The 16,271-nt window shown below is 43.8% G+C and overlaps 1 protein-coding gene and 1 pseudogene across 3 annotated transcripts in view; one reads left to right on the forward strand and one right to left on the reverse strand.

The window, feature by feature from the left end:
- TAF4B (TATA-box binding protein associated factor 4b) overlaps positions 1-16,271 on the reverse strand; it is a 61,937-nt gene that overhangs the window by 38,978 nt on the left and 6,688 nt on the right. Inside the window, exon 2 of one of the 2 annotated variants that reach the window (XM_081014432.1) lies at positions 15,315-15,479. Coding sequence is in view for 1 of the 2 variants with exons in the window: in XM_081014431.1 (XP_080870557.1) it covers positions 7,789-8,170 (382 nt within the window). In the remaining variant the exon portion in view is untranslated. Of the gene's footprint in view, positions 1-7,788; positions 8,602-15,314; positions 15,480-16,271 lie in introns of those variants that run through there. The other variant, XM_081014431.1, reaches the window with a different exon arrangement.
- On the forward strand, positions 8,732-11,389 carry LOC308481767 (malignant T-cell-amplified sequence 1 pseudogene; annotated as a pseudogene). The gene is made up of 2 exons (XR_013991430.1): positions 8,732-8,847; positions 10,542-11,389. The product of XR_013991430.1 is annotated as a malignant T-cell-amplified sequence 1 pseudogene (transcript).

The raw sequence follows: 16,271 nt of genomic DNA on the forward strand, positions 1-16,271 counted from the left end.
GCGGTAGTCTCGTAATCTGGGGAACCGGGTTCGCATCTCCGCTCCTCCACATGCAGCTGCTGGGTGACCTTGGGCTAGTCACACTTCTTTGAAGTCTCTCAGCCCCACTCATCTCACAGAGTGTTTGTTGTGGGGGAGGAAGGGAAAGGAGAATGTTAGCCGCTTTGAGACTCCTGAAGGGGAGTGAAAGGCGGGATATCAAATCCAAACTCCTCTTCTTAATCCTACTTCCGCAAACTATTCACTGCTGGAACAGGGGCATGTTGCCAACAACAGGATTTAACCCAGCCCTAGTGCCCATATCACAAACCCTACATTTGGGGGAAATGGCCTTGCAGGCCAGGATTGTCCTATGGGCCAAAGGTTTCCCACCCCTGCTAAATATACTTTTTAATAAGACTTCCAACTCATCCTTAAAAGGGCCAAGAAACCATGCAGAAAGGTATGTTCCTCCTTTCCACATAGGGCGGTGAGCGTTTAAAGTTACAATCATTTCAGGAGTAATAGCTGGGTACTTGTTAAATCCTCTAAACGGTAGGTGCCGTTAGAGAACAATAAGTTAGAGAGCTAAAAGTGCTGCTCTGTTGTCACCTCTAACCAAGGCAGCTTCAAAACCAACATAAAACCTTGTGAAACTTGTTTGTTTCTAAAGAGTGGTATGGCTGTCTATTACAACACCATCAAGTGATCCTTCTTTCAAATCCCCCATTAACTCTAGGGAGAAACAACTCTCTCAAAGCTCTTTACACCCCCACCAACGCTTCCCTCAGCTATTCTGCAGGTAGCAAGTAGAGAGCCTAACAAAGGCCAGCCTTTGACATCTTCTCTCAGCTACAGATCACTGCTAGAGAAAAGGTTTAATTGGTATGTGTAGTTCCAAGTTGGGGGAGGAAGAAGGATCCGGGACAGCCTGGAAGGATAAACTAGGGCACAAGTAACAGAAGAGAAGGCAGAAGAAAGAAAAGAGGAGGGGGACTGGTAAACATACAGGAAAACTACAGCAACTGTGGCTTCAGAGGAGGAAATGCTTGAAACTTAATTTATTGTTGACTTTATAGTTCACCCTTCACAGAAACTGTAAGATAAATAGCAAACATATAAAATTCATTAATAAAAAAAGAGTAGCAGTGTGTAAAGAAGGGTAGTAAGAAACATCCAAGTGTTTCCAATCATCAGCAACTCCCAAAGGTGTGAGTAAAAAAGTGCTGGGTACAGGAGTATAAATGAAGACAAAATTGCAAATTAGGGGTCTCATGCTCATCTGCAGTTTGCAAGCCTGAAACTGCAATCCTAAACACACATGTCTAAATAAGCTTACGGTGCACTTATTCATAAGTATGCATGCACAGGACCTAGCTGTAAAAAACACACACACACACACACCAAAAAATGCTTTGACATCTCAGTACAAAATGCACAATCTACATAGGGTAGCCTGGGTGCCACAAAGCTTTGGTGCCTTTGTTCTACTTTCTACCCTACATTTATTTTCACTTGTATACATGGGCTGCATAAAAGGCCAAGAGGCACTTCACATCATGTGTCCAAATGTCCTTAAGAATGAAGCACATGGCTCTGCAATAGTTATAATCCTGTCCGCTAACTGCAACATAGTTGTACAACACTGCCATCTAATGGTGCAGCTAGTTAAGTGTGTGTTTTCCCTTCATGAAATTCTAAGCATGTGTCACAAGTGCCTGAGAACATGGATTATCTAGCGCTGTTCTACAACACTCGCCCACATTTGAACACCTGCCAGGAGAAACAGTTCTAGGGTTGAACCGAAACAAGCGCCCTGTGTGGTGGCCTGATAACTGTTGCCTTAGAACAGCTGCATAGGAGGTTGGGTGCCCCTGAGCATAGAAAGGAAGGGGACAGTGCACATCTGGAAGAATCCCAAGAACAGGTAAGCAACACATAACCAGAAGAAAACCTATTTGCTACTTCGCTCCACAGGAGGCAGTGTTTGGTAACGGCAACAAAAGTGTCACTGCGCAGGTGCCCTGGCTATTGCTATCTTGCTCATCAGCTTTGAAAATCTTTCTAATAACTGCTAAGCCTTCTCAGCCACCCCAACCCAGGAATTATCTGAACAGAACTATATGTGCAGTAGTTTGTATATGCTTCTGCTTTGGTTTTCAAAGAAAGAAGCTATTATTGTGCCAGAGAACTTAAGATCGATTTAATATTTCCCTCTGTTGCCTCCACTAAAATGCCTGTTCCTGTATTTTAGACAGGCATGGGGAAGAATAACTATGAAAGTAAGTTGTGGAGAACACTCGGGTCCTCAAAACACAACCCAGTAAAATGCTACTGAGTGACTTAATCAGCTGAGACCTCTACAAAGGCACTTATGACAAATTCCCTTTGAATGCTAAAGGCCGAAAGTTCAATGGTTCCCATCGTAAGATTTGGGAAATTAGGAGGGGTAGGGGTTTTTTTTAGAAATTGGGAAATTCTGAATTGGATAAATTTCCTATGCATCAGAAAACTTTCTGAAACCCTTGAGAAAGCCCCTAATGTTTTAGCTTTTCCTCATAGCAGAAAGTTCAGACCCCACATTCTTAAAATGTGAAATTAAGGGTTTTCTGCCACAACTTACATCACTTTACACTTGCTTACACAGAATTGCATTTGCCATTCTACCACCCATTCATTACATTTGGAGAGATCATTTAGAGCTCTTCACAACCTATTTGTTTTACCCACCCTGAACAATTTAGTGCCACCCGCAAACTTGGCTACCCTGCCCCTGCTCAAGGGCAAACTTTGCCCAACCTGGTGCCCTCCATGTGTAGACTATGATGCCCATGACCCCCACAGCTTCACTGGCTGCAGCTGATGTGAGGTGAGTTCCAGTTCAAGTATCTGGAGGGCACCAGGTTGGGGAATGTTGCTCTCTAGGGCCTGGCTCATAAGCTTCCACAATTTTGCTGTTTCAGAGCACCAGCCTTTGCTGACTACAAAGCAGAAAGTGTTACTTCCCAATTCTTCAGCCAAGTTCAAGCATAGTTACCTTAGTGAGTAATGGCAATAATAGTGTGCAAGAACAACCATTCCCAGTGCAGAATGCAAATAAGTTCTTTCGGTACATTATTAATCCTGTATAATGAATACAACTTCCTCAATAGAAAGTCTGGAATACCCTGGCCTTTAAGGTGCAATCACTACCAATGACAACAGACTTTTGACAGCATGTAAAAAGTGGCTTTTCACCCAAGCACTTGGCTAAAGTGGTGCCAGTGTATTCGATGATATAGTAAGTTGTATTTTAATGAAATACTGCTTTATTGTGTTTGTGCGTGCAACTGTATGAACAATGAATAATGGGCTACAAGTATTTTAAATAAACACCTACTGGCTTTGTGAAATTATTATTCATGTGTGTCACTAAACGTCTGTTTGGTCAAAGGCTCTTCTTGAAGGTTGCCTTGAGCCTTTTGAGACACAGGATACACTTGCAGCAACTTTTCGTCTTGTATGCTGCTGTCTTCTCCCCCCTCTTCACCCATTCATTTCTTTCTGTGATGACACAACACTCTTGACACTCCCTGCAAGATAGTTAAGAGTATTGCAGCTCTAGCCTGTACTAACAGTTGCCACCAGCATTTTAGATATCCCCAGCCTAGACCCAGGGAAATCCTGATCTGCGGTATTTTTTAAGGAGAAGGGGCAAACTGCATCCAACTCCCCAGAGCAGTCAAGCACATGTGCTATTCAGCCAACTGTTTACAAAAGGAGTCAAAAGAAGCAAGTTGCAGAAACAGTAGCAAACAGAAAGCAAGAAAAAGTAGCGACCAAACAGTAGCAAACAGAAAGAAAAAACAAAACCAGTAACTTCTAGATAATCTTGCTGATACAATTTCTAAATTGGTTTCAGCAACTTGCATTCAGCCAGCCTTATAGTTAAGCACTACCCTGCTGGTGGACCATAGGCTGCTCATTACGGACTTCACTCTGGGTCACATGGACTTTACAGTGCAGTGGAGTGTCTACCCAATATTATATTTTACCCTCTATTTTGGCACTATTGCAGAATCCCATTTTTATTAATTGACAAGTTTAGCTGATTTTAAAATGCAAGACCAAAACGATGCCCCCAATTAATCAGAATGATTTGTCTTAAATGTACCAATACTATCAGCATTATGGAAGAGGCATTATTCCCTAGTAGAAGGGGATGATTCTTCCACGATAATGTCTACTGTAGCTCATGCTTGCATCTAAAAAGAATTGCTTCAAAAAATAGAGAGTGCATGTGTTAATTAGGTAATTGCCCTAGCCCTCACATAAGTCACTTCTAATGCCAAAGCACAGTAAGTAGATTTCATCCTATGCTATCCCTAGAGATGCATGTACAGGTTCTTACTTGTCTGCCACTCTTTGGATATTTTTTTTTTAAGACACAGAGGGAGACTGCAGATGCATAAATTCATGCTGCCAATTTACGGTAAACTGTTGTAGAAAGCATGACAAAATCTGGAAACCATCAGCACAGTTGGGTTACATAATTGCATTTTGTCTAGAATAAAGGAAATCACCGTGGCAGACAGGCAAAGGTAGCGACAAGGACAAACAAGCTTTGCCTACGTATGGCAATCCATTGAGGCTGAGCATTCAAGGATGTCTCACTCACGTGGGTTGCAATATCAGCTACTGTTTTTCAAAGCAGTGCAATCTTAGTAAGAAAAACAAAAAATATTATGGCTATGTCCAACAGCGATGTGGAAAATTTTGAATCAGATGATGTCTCATCACCCTAAATTGATGGTTTGATGTATCACGCTTAACTACATTATTAAAAAAGAAGAAAAAAGGAGCTCCGTGTTAATTTAACATGCTGTATAAAAACCTCAACTATTTCTAGCAGCTCAAAATAGATGAATAGAAATATTTGATTAAGAACGTGTTATGTTTCAATAAAAATAATGAAAGAGAGCTTTGACTGTACAGTGGTGCCTCGCAAGACGAAATTAATCCGTTCCGCGAGTGTCTTCGTCTAGCGGTTTTTTCGTCTTGCGAAGCAACCCTATTAGCGGCTTAGCGGATTAGCGCTATTAGCGGTTTAGCGGCTATTAAAGGCTTAGCGGCTTAGCGGCTTAGCTGCTAAAAGGCTATTAGCGGCTTAGCGCTTAGAAAAAGGGGGGGAAAGCGGAAAAAAAATCTCAAGACTCGCAAGACATTTTCGTCTTGCGAAGCAAGCCCATAGGGAAATTCGTCCTGCGAAGCAACTCAAAAACGGAAAACCCTTTCGTCTAGCGGGTTTTCCGTCTTGCGAGGCATTCGTCTTGCGGGGCACCACTGTATTTAAATGCTTGTAAACACTATTCTATAGCAGCCTCTAATCCCTGGAACTCCCTTCCATAGGAAAGCCATATGGTACATTGCTTGATTTTTTAGGAGGGCAGTTAATTTTTTTTCTGTTTGGACCAGCTCTTGCAGCCCTCGTTATTTGGGGTGCTGTGAATTTCTGTACACATGGGATTTTGTTTCTTCTCCTTCCCGAATGCACCCCTGCAAAAAAAAAAAAAAAAATCTGCTCTGGAGGGTCACCCAAACCCTCTAGAGCTGATTTTGAGGGTGTACATGGACTGCAGAGAAAGAAGTTCAACTGCATGTACAGAAGTCTGAGTGAGCAGATATGCAGCTTTTGATACAGCTCCAAAATATTTTAAGATGTTACAATTCACACACTTTAGACCTGAGGAAAAAAATTAAGGTGTTGAAAACTGTTAAATACTCATTTTAGCATGCTAGAATACCTGTATGCATAAGTAATTGTGTTTTCTTGGGAACAGTCATAAGAAATTATGAATTTGGTTGTACATTTTACTAGATTATTCATTCTAGCTGCCTAGCTCAGGATGTATTTTTTTCATGCAGCTAATCTCATGAAACAATGAATTTCTAAAACTGAAAACATTATGTAGAAACATAGTAGCGATCTTTTTTCCAGCAAATTCTCCCTATCACTGATGCCTTCAGTAATGCTCAGATGTTGTCAGGGAAGACACACTACAGATTGCCTTGATGTAACAAGTCATCTTTAACACAGCTAGCAGCAGGGACGAACAGCAACAATTAATACTTGGACAATATGGTAAGGTACATTTTTCAACTTGTTACTTGCTCTGGGCCTGCAGCCGCTCTATCAGTCAATGGCACTCATGGCAAGTAATGTTTGTTGTGGCAAAGTTTGTGTGTGACCAACAATAGCCCTGCCACCACTATGCAGGAGTTTTTTCTGCCACTAGTGTTAAAATGTATATGAAACAAATGAGGATGAAGTAAGCTGCAGCTGTTCTGGAGTCGACCAACCTGTGCCCTTCCTTCAACAGATACATTGGCACAGATTCAAAATTAGGGCAGGAAAATCAGTGCATTGCCATGTTTCCTCAAAAAAAAAAAAGCAGCATCATGAGATATAGATAACTACCGACTCCAAGGTCACCCACACTCAGTTTGAACTGCAGGATCTCCTAGGATGATCACTCCCTTTCATGCATACCAAGGGAGCAATGAATAAGACTGAAACTTACCAAGTTGCTCCTGATTTCATGACATATGTTGTTGGTGACAAGAAGAGCAATGTCTGAACAGGCCCCTGCAGTGGCACTCCTGCCAGGGGTGCTAATTAGATAACTATTTTTGTATTGTCACATTTGCTACACAGAAATTCTGCCATACCAAAGTCTAACAGCTAATATTTCTGTTTGTTCCAACTCCTAATATTTTCTCTTTTTAACACCTACCACCTGCACCTGTCAAGTAATGAAGTCTGGGTAAATGAGAGCAATATCAATTTCTCAAAAAGATAGAACTTTAATTAGAAAAATATGATACCAACTCAAAGCTGAAGCTAGCTTCAAAACACATTTTAATTGCACAAGTTATCAAAACTTCAACATTAAAAGCTTGGGTGTCAAAACGTTTTGAAAAACTTTTGCAAGTATATTATATCTTTGCAAGCGGGCAGGGAGAAGAGAAGGAAACTAAGCCTACCTCAGGCAGGCAAAAAAGTTCATGTCAGTTTATTATATGTGGCACAAGCATAACTTAGATGAGCAATTTAGCAACAGTTCAGTGGAATCATTTCACGCAAATATGCAGTTGTGGGAACTTTTAAGTCACCGATCTGCGATTAGAAAGTGAAACTAAGGGGATTACAATACTAACTTTCTCCCTTTACTTCTATGATAGTCTATGTCACACTTCTAGAACATAAAAAAGTTCACTTAATATTGAATCGGAGTGTTTCCATATAAAGACTTAATGCTGTGAACCATACAGTACAGATACTGCAGATGGGTTGCTGGAAACATTTTTTTAAAAAGTCCTATCTGATTTTCCCAAGGAATCTGCATTGAATGGGGGGGGGGGAGGCAGAGATACACAGGCTGGCATTTTGGTGCCAACAACATTCAGTGGGCAGGTGCTGCGAAAGATCGGAAGGGGTGATGAAGGCTACTCCATCCCCACAATAAACACCATTTAACCTGCTCGGCACTCTGCAGAGTTTGAACAGGAGTCCCATGTCGTTGTCCCCACTCCCACCCCCCACCCCGATAGCAGAAATTGAAGCTGGGACCGTGTGCGTGAGAATCAGTTCTTTGCCACGAAGCAATCGGCCCTGCTCTCATGTTTAGAAGGCTCACCCCACCATGATGCCCATAACTCGCCACTAGTTCCCTGATGGCTTGACCCGTTAGCTGAAAACAAAACAAAACTCATCCAAAACTTGGCCTCATCCAACAGGAGCGCTGCCAGGAAAGGGAGATGGCAACTCACCCGGCGGGATCTGGAAGTTCGCAGGTAGCTGTATCGTCACCGTCTGCGGGGCTTTGGGGGCTCCGGGCTGAGGGGCCGGCAGCCTGGTCCCCGCGCCGGGCGTCTTGGGGAGCTGCTGAGCCGGAGGCGCCCCTTTGCCCGCCGCGGCAGCGGACGCCGCCTGGGGCTGCTGGGCGACGGAAGGAGGGACTCTGCTGAGGGGAACTTCGGCGTTCAAGGCGACCGCCGCGGCGGGCGGTGCCGTGCTGTGGGCCTCGCGGAGCCCCCCGGTCCCATTCAAGGCGGCGGCGGCGGTGGTGGCGGGGCCGGCCGCCAAGGCAGCGAGCTCAGGAGACCCGGAGGGCAGGACCCTCCCCGGCGCGGCTGCTCCCGGGGTCGTCATGGAGGAGAGGGCGCGCGGCGGAAAGTGCGGGAGCCTTGCGGAGACTCCGAGCGAGTCCACAGCATAGCAGCCTCCGAGGGGGCCCAGGAGCCGGCGAAGCTTCCGCAGCTGACGATGCGGCAAAAGCAGCGGCAGCGGCGGCGGCGGCGGCGGCAGAGTCCCCAGCGAAACAAGCTGCCTCAGAGGCTGCACCGCTCGCGGACCAAGCAAGAGTTAGGGGCACGGCTGCAGAAAACACATGGTCACGCAGCCGCTGCCGGCTTCTCCTCCTCAGAGGCGCGCACGTGTAGCGCCAGGCACTTCTCGCCTGGAGCAGAAGGCTCCAGCCAGGACAGCGGCGCACGCGAGCCGGCAACGCCCTACGGAGCCCCGCGCCGCCTCCAAGACCCGCCCCGAGGAACAGCCCCCAAGCCGCTCCGCTCTCCGTTAGCCATGTTTATATAGCCACGCGGGGCTCCCCGGCGCACGCGCCCTAGCTCTCCTGGCGGCTCATTGGCTACACCGGGCAACCTCGGCTGGGCGGTGTCGCGCGGCGTCACGCAGAGAGCACGGCCCCCCGCGCCGCTGAAGAACGCCGGAGGCGGAAGGTTATTGGGGAAATCGAATGCACTTGGTGGTTTTCTCTCTCTTACACCCAAACACCCTCCCTCACCGAAGGCGCACGTTGCATCGAAGAAGTAAGTGGAGTTGGTAATGCCAACAGAATGCCTATAATTTAGGGATTTGTACTTTTAAAATGTTTGCTTTGGGGTGGTGTTTTCTTTAAATTGGTATTACTTGGGGAGTCAGCGCAGTGCACATCCACAGGCACCCCTGCAGCCTTGTAAATAAGCACCCCAAAAGTTACTAGCATGCAAAGAGGAAGAAGCTTTTTACTAGTAACGGAGGAGTGAATAACACAGCAGCGTGCTGTTTTTCCGTAAAGAGTGCAGAGGAAGGAAATGGAGCTCTAACCTTCCACCACCCACCTGCTCACTTTTCTGCATAAAATTTCCTGCACTGAGCTGCATGCATTTCCTTGTTACTTACGGCTTCCAGGCTAGTGGTTCAATACAAGTCTACTGTGTTAGGGCTACTCTTAACAAAGTAGTTAGTGGTTTTCAATTTTTGTCATGAGGCTTACAAAATAAGCAGGGTGCATCCTTTTGAGGACAGGCAGGCTGTTCTGCTTTCTTACAGACATTTATAGATTAATGAAACGATCCTTAATTGTGCTCATTTTGCTTTTTAAAAAACATAAGCATGGATGTGGTTTTGAGAGAGCGAAAAGACTCTCAGGCGGTGCAATTTTATGCTGCCAGTTTACTAGCTGCTGCAACAACTAAAGTGGCACATTATATCACTGCAAGTGGGGCAGAACTGTGCATTTGCAGGGACTGCTTGACCACCTACTACTGAACTCTCTTGTGATGCCTGTGTTAATAATCACACTGACATGTGATTTTTACTGGATTTTTACTTATTTATTTTGGTCAATAGCCATTCTTGTTGCTCCTCAACAAACTGCTGCTGAACCACTGAATATATTTTCAACTGCAACTTTTTACACTTACCTAGGAGGGAGTCTTAGTTATCTCAGTGGGACTTACTTCCCCACAAATTATGCCCAAAGTATCTTACAGCATTTCACATTTCAAAATAAAGCTTAGAAACATTTAGAAATAATGTTAATTTAGCAAATAAATACAAAAAATAAATCCATACAATGCTGCTGCTTCTTTGGCAATCACTCGTCACCGAGTAAACTATACAAATATGGTAAGCTAGTTTAACAGCTTCAACTTAAACAGAAGAGAGAATAATCCCTAATTCAGAATAATTCAGAATAATCCCTAATAAGAAAGTAGATCACATGTTGCAGACAATGCACTTGTATCCAATAGTGTGGATCTGAGACTTCATCTTTAAACATCCAGAATCTCCACCCCATCTCTCACCTGGCTTTCACCCAGAGGGGCCTTATGCTCACCATTATTGTGGGCTCTTGCCCACAGTAAAGCAACCAATAACTTTCCTTCCACACTCCCCCATCAATAAAGGTATGTTCTTCTAGTCTGGAAATCATAAACAAAGTTTCAGTGTTGTGATGACCCCCAAAGTAGCGGACCTTTTAGTCTTCCTCAAGTTAAAAGATAAGGGTAACAATGGAGAAACATGATTTAAAGGACAGGTTTTACAAAGAAAAATAAGCAGTTTCAACATTACCAGTTGAAACTCCCATTAAGCATTTTAGAACATTGCCAATTCTGTGTCTGTGGTTCATGCTGTTCATCATCTTATGCAGACCCAGTGTGTTAGTAATTTAATCCTTAAATATTTCCTACTACTATAATTGGTTAACACAATCTAGCATTTTTCTGCTTATCTGCAGCTGCCAATTCCTAATCAACAAGTAGAAATGGTGGCGTGGGCTTGAGAGTGGGAACAGGGCCTGCGTGGGAGCTGCTGCTGCTGCTGCTAGTCGCTAGCCTTCCAGGCCCTCGGTTCTTAGGGCTCTCGCGGAAACCCCGGCAAGATGTTCAAAAAATTTGATGAAAAGGAGAATGTGTCCAACTGCATCCAACTAAAAACGTCAGTTATTAAAGGCATTAAGAACCAGCTGATAGACCAGTTTCCTGGGATCGAACCATGGCTAAATCAAATTATGCCAAAGAAAGACCCTGTGAAGATAGTACGTTGTCATGAACATATAGAAATCCTCACAGTAAATGGAGAATTGTTGTTCTTCAGGCAAAGGGAAGGACCATTTTATCCCACGCTCAGATTACTTCATAAATACCCATTCATTCTACCACATCAACAAGTTGATAAAGGAGCCATTAAATTTGTACTTAGTGGAGCAAATATCATGTGCCCTGGTCTGACGTCTCCAGGAGCTAAACTTTATCCTGCTGCTGCTGATACAATCATGGCAATAATGGCCGAAGGAAAGCAACATGCCCTGTGTGTTGGAGTCATGAAGATGTCGGCAGAGGATATTGAGAAGGTCAACAAAGGAATTGGCATTGAGAATATCCACTATTTAAATGATGGTCTCTGGCATATGAAGACATATAAGTGAAGAAGCAGGAAGAAACAGCTGGGCCTGTTTTTAATTCTTCTTTTAAAATGTGTGGCTAAATGTAAACTTTGTGGTGATGCTAAATAAATCAAATGAATGCTGGGGGGGGGGGAACAAGTAGAAATGGCATGTAAATAAAAGTTTGCTTCATCAAACAACTTTAGTAATTCTTCAAAAGAATTGCTGTTATTGTGTTCAGATGATATGCTGTTTAACTTATATTCTCCTGCTGAATTGAAATTCAGTATATTGTTTTCCATCTGTCTGAAGTGCTCAAGACTGGTGAATTCCCTTTCAACAATATGAGTCCCTTGGTCTGAGCTACTCAGGAAAAGCAATTACAATATAATTGTAGGTGTTTTTCCCCCCTCTTCGCTTGTGCAGTGCACCTAAATTCTTTTTAATGAGAAAAAAACAAGACATACAAGTTTTATGCAGCTTTGGGACATCATGAACATGTCGCAGTTACTATTCAATTATTGAAGATGGAATTGGAATCAAGCACCAAATATTGAGAAGTGTAAGTAAACCGTACCATGATCATTTTTTTAGGTTTGTGCAAGAAGCTTGGGTTTTACATGTTGCTTTGTCCAACAGAAATATAAAGGTTATAAGAAATAGGGACTCTTTTAAAATGCAAGCAATAAGCCAACCTGTAAGTGAATTGACAAATCCAATTTAGTTGCTTTTGCTGTATGAATTTTTTATAAGCCTATCCATGCTCCTTAGAGAGTTTGGAAAATTATGACATCCATTTAATGGTGATTCCTAGGGAATATTCATGCAACTATTTTTTTGAAGATACACAGGCTTCATCTGGTCTTCGAGCCCCCCCCCCCCCCATCTACATCTCCTCCACCCAACACTTCATGGGGCTGCCTTTAAAGACAGTTCAGAAGCTTTTGCTGGTACAGAATGCAACAGCCCAGGGATTGGCAAGAGCCAAATTGGGCATGGGGAACCTGTGGCTCTCCAGATATTTCTGGACTGCAGCTCTTGTCATCCGGGTCCATTGGCAATGAGGTCTGGGGCCAATGAGAGTTGGAGTCCAACAACATCTGAAATGCCGCAGGTTCCGCATTCTTGGGCTAAATGGTGCCTGCACTGATAACCTCAAGGCTTGATTACCATAATGTCCTTTGTGTGGGGCTACCCATGTATTTCAGAGGGACGTGGGTGGCGCTGTGGGTTAAACCACAGAACCTAGGGCTTGCCGATCAGAAGGTTGGTGGTTCGAATCCCCATGACGGGGTGAGCTCCCGTTGCTCAGTCACAGCTCCTGCCAACCTAGCAGTTTGAAAGCACGTCAATGTGTAAGTAGATAAATAGGTACCACTCCGGTGGGAAGGTAAACGGCGTTTCTGTGCGCTGCTCTGGTTTGCCAGAAGCAGCTTAGTCATGCTGGCCACATGCTGACCCAGAAGCTGTACGCCGGCTCCCTTGGCCAATAAAGCGAGATGAGCGCCGCAACCCCAGAGTCGGCCACGACTGGACCTAACAGTCGGGGTCCCTTTACCTACCCGTGTATTTCAACCAGAAGCCTTAACTAGAGCGGAATGCAGCAGCCAGTCTGCTTACGGGAGCAGATTACTGGCAACAAGTTACCCCATTATATTATTGCTCTGTATTAAGGTTCTCCAAGACAACTGCCTTGCAACAGTCCCCCCCCCCCCCCACTTCTCCAGTACTGGACACAGCATGGATTGCTGTGGTAAATTTCTGTTTGATTCCTCTAAATCACCAGGCCCATACAAAATGAATGTGATCATGTCCAAAGTTTATAAGACTAAGGACGCCGGTGTGCAACAGCCTTTGCCAACCTCATGCCCTCCAGCAGTTTTTGAATTTTTTTTATCAGTCTCATCCTTTATAGCCATGTTGGCTGAGGCTGATGGCAGCTGTAAGCTGTAAGCATCATGAGGGCAGCAGATTGAGGAAGGCTGTTGTGCACCAAGCAAAAATTATTAAATGAAACTTCTCATCATCTTTCCTCACCTTACCGCCGTTAAGTTAGTACGCTTGTTCAGAGGATAGTAATACATTCTGAGGAAATATATATAATAAAATGGCCAATTGTATCTTTTATTAGGATCTTTTGATCCTAAGAGCTCTCAGGGTGCAATCCTATATACACTTATCTTGGATTAAGGCCTGTTGAACTCAGCAGGGCTTCCTTCTGAGTAGATCCATGTAGGACTGTAGTGCACTTTACCTTGAGCTCAGTGGGAGTTACTTCCAAGTAAATGTGATTAGGATCAGACTGCACATTACGTAGATCTATGGCCAGACTTGTCTCAGTTCAGAAGAACCAAAATTATTGACTGCATGAAGAAAAACAAGCGAATTGACACAGAAGCTGATGCTACTCACAGCTTGTATTAACAAAATAGTTTACATGCTTCAAGTGAGGAAACTGCTCCCCTCCCCTAAAAATTCTGTGTATGTGCCATATTTTTCCATTTAATTTTCTTATGCCTTGAGTATATCTTTCCCACTGTGGCAGATGCACAGAAGCAATCATGAGAGCTGCAGTATGTTTTCCCTGAAATATTAATTGTAAAAACTATTCTTCAGAATTGTATGTTAACAAAACTGATTGTCACACTGTGGAAATTAGGATGGTAATTTCCCCCTAAATAATACACAAAATTATGTTTTCATATGCTTTCCCAGAACCCTTTCATACCCATAATGTTCTCAATATGGGGCTTCTTACAGTATATTATAAATTAGCATCAATTACTATAGCTCACAGCATTGTCAGTCTAGAGACAGAGACAACAGAAGTCACATAACGTTGTACCACCAGATGCTAGGGGACACCTTGTGCACTTCATAAATTTTCAATTGAAAGGCACAGTTGCCAGTTAGAATAATTTATATCAATTCTATACAGGTGTAGTTTGTTTAGCTCCTATTTAGCCAATCAGTCATAACCATAATAGCTGGTTTTGTTGCACCAAAGCAAATGCTTGGGTTTCCTGTTGTTGTTTTGCCACACTGTGAAACCTAATATACAACTGATACATGATTTGAGGTGGAGAAAGCAAGTCAATTTTATAGGGGTTATTGGCTGATTCCTAACTGGTCCCAAGACAGGAGCAAGCTAGCAGTAAATCACACCAAGAAAGTTGGAGTTAACTCTTTATTAGCAAAAACAGGATCTACACAGGAGTGTCAGACCTAATGAGCATAGCAACTCATTTCTGGCGGGACTTGCCCCCATGAAGCAGTTGCAGAGACTGCAAGTTCCCGCCTCCCCGCAGCTGCCTAAGTCCCCTCCTCTCCAGGATTTTCCCCAAGCAATCTGACACAGCAACTGTGTGTAGCTAACATCTCCTCCACCCTTTTCATGACTCTCCTGGTTCTGGGAGACATGGGGGCGGGCGGGTGGAAGAGGAACTTGTTGCAGCAGGAGGGGAAGACACTCATGCCTCTTCAACAGTTGGACTCTGCCTCTTGACCTCCCTCCTCTCCTGCTTCAGCTTCTGCCTCTGCTTCTGGCCGCCTCTCTGCCACGGGCTCCCCCAGCTCACTAAGCCCTGTTACCCCTTCAGCTTCTGACACCTCCTCCTCCCAGGCTTCTTCCTCTTCTCTCTCTGACCACCGATTGTCATCCCAGCACCAATCCCCAGACTCTGAACCTTCTTCCTTTTGGGGGTTCCCCAGCTGGTTCCTCCCACCATTCCTCTTTATCCAACCAGTCCATGATATCTCATGATTCTTTGTGCCAGACCATTCCAAAACACACTGAGTTGGATCCAGATTTGGGGTTGTATTCAACACTGTTGTTCCACTTGCATAATAGGCTTTTGCTTGCACGATGGAACTTCCCTGTCCTCTCTTCTGCAGCCCCCACCCGTTCACTCTCGAAATGTTTTTCCACGTAGTTGAGAAACCCTATAGAACAGTTTTGTGGGTCCTTGAGGAATGGTGAGGAATAAGTCCCACTGCACAAGCAGAAGTCTTGAATAAGTAGAACAGCAGCATTGACTACAACTAGTGCTATTTTTCTAGAAAAAGAAGTGCTGGAACTCACCATGAACATCTCCCTCATTCTCTTAGAATGGCAATGGCACCCACCTGAGAGTTGTCAGAACTGAGTTCTGGCTGAGAAGAAGCCCTTAGTTTATTGTGCTTGGTCACCATTGAAATCAGCTGGGCACATTAATAACTTAAGTCCCGGAGATTTCTGTCTCCTAGATTTGAACAGACATATCCAGATGACTCCATGCTCTAGAAGAATGGCTGGAAAGGGAGGAGAGATGTAGAGAAATGCCAAAATAAAAGGCTACAGAAAGAATAATGCCATTATCTGGACAAGTCGCTTCTTGTACACAGTAAGACGCTATTTTAAAATGTCCCCAGGGTTGCAAGTGAGGATTGCTCATAGAAATAAACTCAGAAATCCAAGATTGGGAGCCAATGTGTACTCACACAAAAGACAGCACAAAAGACCTCAACAAGGAAAATATTTTTTTCTGGGAGGTTGATATATTTTTAATATTGCCATTTCAGAACTCAGTTTTGAGTCTATTCTTTAATGTAGAGATTTGCCTGTTTGTCCTATGTAGAATGTGGAAGGGAATTTCTGGCAAATGTCATCTGTCATATCTGTTATATGTCTTTTGCACCTAGTTGGTACATCTTGGGGTTCCAGTAAAAAGTAAAGTTGATCCAAAAGTCTGCCTACCCCTAACATAGTTGGTAGCAATCAACAAGAATGTCACTGGAGATAGGAGGAAACATTAAACAACATTTGTACATGCATCTACAAAGCAACCTAATCAGTCTGAAAATTCTGTGCACATAATAATCTGAGTCTGAGAAAACCTTCTAAGGAAAGCGACACACACAAATTGTAATGCAGTCAAGCCTGAAGAGTAAACACACAAATTTGTATTCGAAACTACACACTATAGTGACATATTTAGCAGCCACTATTATGATGATGATTTAATAGACACGTAACATAAGCACACCACTGTCACACAATCCTAAGGAATGAAGGAATCCCCATTTAGGATCTGTGAGCAGTGA

The sequence above is a fragment of the Podarcis pityusensis genome (genome assembly GCF_964106645.2).
Source record: "Podarcis pityusensis genome assembly, chromosome: 7".
Lineage (NCBI taxonomy): Eukaryota > Metazoa > Chordata > Lepidosauria > Squamata > Lacertidae > Podarcis > Podarcis pityusensis.